This window comes from Cebus imitator, unplaced genomic scaffold, assembly GCF_001604975.1.
Source record: "Cebus imitator isolate Cc_AM_T3 unplaced genomic scaffold, Cebus_imitator-1.0 Scaffold232, whole genome shotgun sequence".
Taxonomy (NCBI): Eukaryota; Metazoa; Chordata; class Mammalia; order Primates; family Cebidae; genus Cebus; species Cebus imitator.
In genome coordinates this window covers 2,111,832-2,119,766 of record NW_016107547.1, presented here as the reverse complement: position 1 = coordinate 2,119,766, position 7,935 = coordinate 2,111,832, and the positions used below count along the sequence as shown (strand labels likewise).

Sequence of the window (7,935 nt, the reverse complement as noted above, 5' to 3'; positions counted from 1 at the left end):
CTTGCCTCAGCTTTCCGAGTAGCTGGGATTATAGGTGTGTGCCACCACACTTGGCTAATTTTTGTGTTTTTGTAGAAATGGGGTTTCACCAGGTTGGCCAGGGTCATCTCGAACTCCTGACCTCAAGTGATCCACCCACCTCGGTCTTCCAAAGTGCATGAGCCACTGTACCCAGGTGGCTTACCAGACATCTTGTTATTGATGGAATCTATCTTGATTTCTGAAAGATGGAAAGGAGGTTAAAGAAGAGATGTTGGTACTACAGTGAGTGTATTTTTCAAGAATTTGTTTTAGCAACATCCCTGGTCTTAAAAAAAAAAAAAAAAAAAAAAAGAACAGTAATTTGTAATGACCAATAGTTTTGCCCTTAAGATGTGGCATATTTATGTTTTAAGGGTCTTTATTAGAGATGTAATGACTTAGTTTTTTTCTTAATATATGAAAGATTGTATCATTGAAGCTTTAGCTAATCCAGAAAAGGAAAGAATGAAACATGATGACACAACCATTTCAAGCTGGCTTCAGAGTAAGTATTTTTATTTTTTGAAAGATGAAATTATTGTCTGTGGTAACTGCCATGTTATGTATTTTATTATCTATGCTTAGAGACTTTTATAAGCCTATTTGTTAAGAGTTGTTGAGAATATCTAGCTACTAAGCTTGTTCTGTAGAGTCCTTGGCTATGTAAGGAGGTTGATATAGTTCTTGTTTATTTTCCTAACTTAAGAGACCGTTATTGACTCTGCTATCAGAGTCAATTTGGGTAAGCATTACTGGGGAGGTAAAATCTCCTTCATTTTATTTTATTTTTAATTTATTTTATTTTTTTGAGACGAGGTCTCGCTCTGTGGTCCAGGCTGGAGTGCAGTGGTGCAATCTCAGCTCACTGCAGCCTCTGCTTCCCAGGTTCTAGCACCTCTCCTGCCTCAGCCTTCTGAGTAGCTGGGATTACAGGTATGCGTCACCACACCCAGCTAATTTTTGTATTTTCAGTAGAGACGGGGTTTCACTATGTTGGCCAGGCTAGTCTCGAACTTCTGACCTTAGGTGATCTGTCTACCTCGGCCTCCCAAAGTGCTGGGATTACAGGCGTGAGCCACTGCGCCTAGCTGAAAATCTCATTTTTAACTAACATTATTTTATAGAAGTTGATCTTAAGGGAGTTAGTCTCATTTCTTCCCATTCCATCCTGAGGTTCCAGTCATCTTAAAAGAGCAAAAACTTGACTTAGTTTAACCAAAAAAACTAACCATATTTCTTTTTAATTCTTGTACCTTTGGTTTCTAGCAGCCAGTTCCCTTTCTTTCAACTTATTGTATCTGATAGCGGAATCTTGCAGTGACTCCCCATTGTCCTTTAAAGTCCGAAATGTTTAATAAGTCATACAAGTAAGTTCTTTTGAAATCAGGTCCTTTTGCACTGTTCTATCCTCATCTTTTCCCTGCTTCCCGATATTCTAGATTTCATTAATGCTGAACTTCTTGTACTTTCCATGACCTTTTGCTCATTATTCACGTGACTTGGAATATCCTTCATGGCCCACTCCATGTTCTGTTTATTCATTAGATTTCAGCTTTGAGGTCACTTCCTCTGGAAAGCTTTTTCTGTTAATGCTCCCACCCACAAGTCTGAATTAGGTGCTTCTCTTTTGTATTCCCATGGAGCCTTTTGCTCATCATAGTTATTTGTCTGCTTTTCCGTATCTTCCATTAGACTCAGCTCCTTGAGGGCAGGACTTGTGTTTTGTCCAATATCATTTAGGTGCTTAGCAAATAGTTGTGGAATAGGCTGCAGAGTACTTGACTTTACTAGAATCTCCTACTCTTTTATTGGCTGCGGTTTCCTCCCTATTCATGGTATGATGAGGACCTTTGGTTAAAATTGGTCTCTTGTCTGCTTCTAGGTCTGGTAATACTTTACTTATTTTCTGGCACCTCCACAACTAGTGGCATGTTCCTAGATAAAAAGAGATTTTTTTTTCTTGACTCACATTCAGGGGGCTGGCGTTTTGTCATTTATTCAGGTTTACTGAGTGATCTGCAAGATTTTGTTATATCTTAGTTTCACAAACTCTGGAATCAGGCTGCAAAGATTTGACTTACTGCTCTACTTCGTACTGTGTGACTGTGAGCAAGTTACATGACATATCTGTTCTGAATTTACCTCATCAATAGGTTATACCAACCTAAGATAATAGTTGCAAGGATTAAATGAGATAATCATTATAAAGTGCTTGGTACAGTGCTTGACATATATCTATGCTCAGTAAATATTGGTTATTGTTACTGTTATGGAACTCCATTCAATAGCATCAGCAATACAATTATTCCTACTTCATTTTGTTTTAGAAGTTTAGTTGAAGAACTGATACTTGTGCATTTTGTTTTATGAGTTGTTTTTACTCCTTTTTTATTTCATATAGGTCTGGCTAGTTTCTGTGGTGCAGTTTTTCGTAAATATCCAATTGATCTTGCCGGTCTTCTTCAGTATGTTGCCAATCAGCTAAAGGCGGGTAAAAGGTATTCATAGCAAATTATACTTAATAAAATTCAATAGAGTACTTCTGTTGGTTTGGGGGTATTGAGACTCCTGTTATCCTGAAAGAGTACTTGTTGGTTGTAGGCTCAAGTAGAATAGTTGCTCACCTATTTACATGAAATTCTTTAGTTAAATGATAATACATAGACACCTTTTTTCACGAATAAATGTAATATTTGGCTATATATGTTAATGCACTAAAAAGATACTTTCATTTATTTTGACTGCCTATTAGGCTTTTGAGTAAATGGCTAATGTAATATATTGTGTATCTTCCTATGACAAAACATACTGCATTAGGTCTGTATGCAGTAATTGACCTGTATTACGTTGAGCATCTGGTAGGAACATGTTTATTTGAGGGTGTATATAATACCTTTAAAGCATAATTTTTGAATTTGAGTTTTAGAGATACATAAGACTTCCATACCTTTTGGACAATGTCTTCTTTTCTTTATAAATACTGAAGTTTATTTTATTTTGGGCCAATATCAGTGCTTAGAGTTTGAATTAGTATGTGTGTATGTTAAACCTCATGAGAAGTAGACTGACTCGAATCAAAGAACTTGAAATTGTTTTCAAAAGCTTTCTAGTAGAAAGCAAACAAAAAATTAAAAACTATTTGGTGTTCTAAACAAGTATTACCTAAGTAAGTATCGACAGATTCTTATTTTGGCATAGGGAAAACTTAAAAAAATATTTAAACTTAAAATTGTATTGGCACATCCCTTATGCTCATCTTTCTGCCATTTCTACGTATTTTTATTCTTCTTTGTCTTTAGGCCAGCAGAACATACATTGTTTTTTAATCTATAACTCAGCTTTCTGTACTGTGAATACAGTGTTTGTGACCATCTAATTGAAACGTAGTTTAAAGGAAAAATAAACTGTTTCATTGGTACTTATATACTAGTTTCCAAGAGGGCTTTCTTAAAAAAGAAAAACTAAGGAAAACAAGGCAAGTTGAGAGAACACTTAAGAATCTTAGAAAATGGTTCCTTCATCTGTTAGCTTGTGTCTTGGGTATGTCTAACTTTATGTTTGGAAAAACATCTGTATTTTTTAGGAGAGAATGTTTTTACTTTGTTTAGATTAACTAAAGAAGATCTTAGAGGACATAAGGTATTGTTTCCATTGGTAGTCCTAAACTTTGAAGATTAAAAAACATAACTGTTGGCATATTACTGAAAAATGTGCTTCAGACTGGCCACTAAATTGTCATCTTTGGCTCAGATACCACAACTTAGAACTTCTTTTTTTCCTTCTTTCCCTGCCTCTCTTCCAAGTGTATGTGACCATGCTACATCTTTATCCCTTTTTAGTAAGTGGACTATTTAGAATGGCTCTATACCTTCAAAAACATTTTGGCCGTCCTGTATTGGAGGAGAAAAAAATGCTATGAAGGACTTCATTGGGTCAACCAAAAAAATGAAATATGAATGGTTGATTAAAGTATTGTATCAGTGTTAGATTTACTAAAATTGATAACTGCTGTGCTTAGGTAAGAGAATAGCTCTCTTAGGAAATGCAGTCTTAGAAATTTTAGGGGCAAAAGACCATGATGTAAATAATTTTCCCTCAAATGATTAAAAAATTGAGTGTGTGACTATGTATGTAGAGAGGGGCTTCAGAGAGGGAGAGAAAATGCAAATGATCAAGCAGGATTAAAAATGTTACTAGTTGAAGTTGAGGTAAAGGATATATGGGTGAGCTTTGTACTGTTTTTATTTTTCCATCCTATCAGTAAATTTGAAATTATTTCCAAGTAAAAGTTAAAATAAACATACACACCAAGTATTTGACAATATAGTTCTAAGAATGCAGTTCCTTAAAAACTGCTTCAGCCTCTTCCCCCATATTCATATACAAATAATTTAGGGATTCTCAGTGTATTAATTACAGTATATTATTTTTATATTTGAAGTTCTAACTGTAGACTGTTTTTTTTCTTTTTGAATAGTTTTGACCTGCTTATATTGAAAGAAGTGGTGCAAAAAATGGCAGGAATAGAAATTACAGAGGAAATGACAATGGAGCAACTAGAGGCCATGACTGGTGGAGAGCAGCTAAAAGCTGAGGTAAGAATTGCTATTTTTGTTCATCAACTTTTAAAATTCATAATGTATGTGTGATCATAGTAAAGAATCCAAACAATATGTAAGTTAATAAAACCAAATGTCAAAGCCATACATGCCTTCCTTTCACAATCACCCCTACTCCGTTTTAGAAATTGAGATACAGTAATTACTTTAACTTTTAAAAAAAGCTGAAACAAAATATAAAAGTAATGCATCTGTAAGGAAAGTAGTTACCAACTAAGGCCAGGCACCGTGGCTCATGCCCTGTAATCCCAGCACTTTGGGAGGCCGAGGCTGGTGGATCACCTGAGGTCAGGAGTTAGAGACCAACCTGGCCAACATGGCAAAACCCTATCTCTACTAAAAATTCAAAAAATTAGCTGGGTGTGGTGGCTGGTGCCTGTAATCCCAGCTACTTGGGAGGCTGAGTCAGGAGAATTGCTTGAACCCAGGAGGCGGAGGTTGCAGTGAGCCAAGATTACTCCATTGCCTGGGCAATGAGAGCAAGACTGTGTTCCTCCCCATGACAAAATAATAATAAATAAAATAATTACCAAATAATTACTAAGTCTCCTGTGATCCTTGGTGTCCTCACTCCCTTAAATCTTAGTTGCTCCTTTGAATCTGTGCCACAATGAATAATTTAATAATCCTTTACGAGGGGCTGCAAGGTGGGAAATGGAAAATATGCAAGAATTTAAATCCAGCTGATGTTTGTCTTTAAGCCAGTGACCGTAGTCAGTAATAGTCACTAAAATAAATTTGTGTAAGGGAAGAAATGTGTAATGTAGGAGTGTTTTTATATTAAGGATTTTAACTCAACTTTTTGCTATGTCTTTATCAAATTAGACAGCATGGGTTATATACTGTACATTAGTAAATTTGTGTCTTCTCTTGTGCAGGGTGGTTATTTTGGTCAGATCAGAAACACTAAAAAATCCTCTCAGAGATTAAAGGATGCTCTGTTGGACCATGATCTTGCCCTTCCTCTCTGTCTCCTTATGGCTCAGCAGAGGAATGGGGTAATCTTTCAGGAAGGTGGAGAGAAACATTTGAAACTTGTGGGAAAGCTCTATGACCAGGCAAGTTAAAGTGGCTTTTATGTTTATGTACGTTTTTTAAATCCTGTTAAAGGAAGATGTTATAATTTGAAAAATGTCATTTTTGCACANTGAGACATCCTAATCTAATGTGAAATAGACATTCAGGAAATAGAGGCTATTTCTATGTAAATTATGATATTTAAGAGTTAGCTCCAAGAGATGTTTTATGTAAGACTGTCAATTAATTAAATATTACATCATTAAATTCCTGCAACTTCAGGTTGTTTGCATTTATATCTTTCCTGATGTCTGGAAATCTTAGTCGTAATAGAATAGCTTGTTTGATCACTCGTGCACGCTCTCTCTTTTCTTTTGTCTTTTTTTTTTTTTTTTTTTTTTTTTTTTTTTTTTTTTTTTTTTGAGGCAAGGCCTTACTCTGTTACTCAGACTGGAGTGCAGTGCATGATCTCAGCTCACTGCAGCCTTGACCTCCCTGGCTCAAGTGATCAGCCTGCCTCAGCCTCCCGAGTAGCTGAGGACTATAGGCGTGCACCACCTCACCTGGCTAAGTTTTAGATTTTTTTGTAGACTCGGGCTCTGCCATGTTGTGCAGGCTGGGTTGCTATCTCTTTCTTTGTGTTATAGTTGATGATAGTTAAACACATTTTGTGGGCCAATCTTAGGTTTTGGTACTTGATATTTATAAATACATTCTATAAATAAAGTTTTCTTTTTTTAAGGGCAAAGGAATTGACTTCTGTTTGCCTACGGTTATTATCTTATTTGATTTAGGTAAATATATTCCACTAAAAGTGATGAAATACAGCTTGGCATTTAAGAGACCTAGTTGGCTTGTAAAGCCTTGGGTTAGTCAACCTGTCAGGGCCTTGGCATCTTTTTTGTAATATGATTATGTGATTATATCTGTAGATGGTCTCTAAAGTCTTTTTAAGTCGTAAAATTTCAATTCTTAATTGTTAAAATATTCCTAAAATGACTTCTTACTCACTTTGGAAAATATGTTGATTTTGTCTTATTTTTTAAATGTAGTGTCATGATACCCTGGTGCAGTTTGGCGGGTTTTTAGCATCTAATCTGAGCACAGAAGATTATATAAAGCGAGTGCCTTCAATTGATGTACTCTGTAATGAATTTCATACACCCCATGATGCAGCATTTTTCCTGTCTAGGCCAATGTATGCCCATCATATTTCGGTAAGTACAAGTGCCTTTGCTGCCGTTTAAGAATGATCCAAATTACTTCTTAATGGTTTTATCTGTAAATACATTTCACTACATATTTTGGGGGAAGGTCTTGGCCCTTAAACTGGGATCCCTTCTTTGTGTCTGGTAGGGACTCAGAGCTGTGTAGTAGAGGTATACAAAAAAGGTGATGAGAAATTTGGAGCCTAATTGATCATTTAATCAGACATCTGCTGTTAGTGTTTACATATCAACTGCTACAGTTTCCCACTTCTTTTCTAACTGTTACTTGATTTAATTATCACTTTGTTAGTGCTATGCAGAAATTCTTGTGTTATGTATACACTCTGAAGGGGAAAAGGCAATAAGAGAGTGGTGTTAGGCTGCTTCTTCCCCTTCAGATCCTCTCAATCCAGAGAATTGTATGCTGTCTTTGTGTAATGTCTTATTGTTGCCACACCCTATGGTAGATCAGTCTCAGCTATACAAGAGGGTACCTGATTTCTTCAGGTACCTAAGAATTGCTTCATCTTAGGAATTCTGACCTGCCCTCCTGTGCTAAGTGAACACACTAATCAGCATTATGGAACCCTAGAAACAGGAACACCTGGTTGTCTGAGGTTGGCTGAACTTTGCCAGGTCAGAAAATGGAGCAGGCCATTCAAGCTACCGTTTCTCTCTTACTTGTGTAAAATATTATCTTTGTCTTTTAAGAGATAACAAAAATCTAAACAAAGAAAGGGCATTTCCTTCTCAGACTTGTAAGAAAACAGAAAACTATATGGAAGTGGCTGTATAGCCAAGTCAGAGATAAGTCTTTTATCTATAGGCAACATGCCACTCTCTGGAAAAGGGGTTTCCCAGCAGCCTTGGTTTCACTGGATGGGCATCCAAGCTACCCTGAGGATCCTTGCTTTTGCTTCTTGAGTGAAAGCCTCTGTTGAGGAGCCTTCATTGAGACAATGAAATGTATATTAGATGACTGCTGTGTCCCCTCTATAGATTGACTATCGGCAGGCTCTCTTGAGGATCATTCAGCCACATGTTGCTCAGATTTTTTTTTTTTTTTTTTT

The 7,935-nt window shown here is 36.3% G+C and overlaps 1 protein-coding gene across 7 annotated transcripts in view; it reads left to right on the top strand.

Moving 5' to 3' along the window:
- THOC2 (THO complex 2) overlaps positions 1 to 7,935 on the top strand; it is a 129,249-nt gene that overhangs the window by 91,667 nt on the left and 29,647 nt on the right. For all 7 annotated transcript variants that reach the window (XM_017497532.2, XM_037727488.1, XM_017497529.2 and 4 more), the window contains exons 18-22: positions 446 to 526; positions 2,423 to 2,519; positions 4,499 to 4,616; positions 5,519 to 5,698; positions 6,710 to 6,874. In XM_017497532.2, the coding sequence (XP_017353021.1) occupies positions 446 to 526; positions 2,423 to 2,519; positions 4,499 to 4,616; positions 5,519 to 5,698; positions 6,710 to 6,874 (641 nt within the window). The remainder of the gene's footprint in view (positions 1 to 445; positions 527 to 2,422; positions 2,520 to 4,498; positions 4,617 to 5,518; positions 5,699 to 6,709; positions 6,875 to 7,935) is intronic.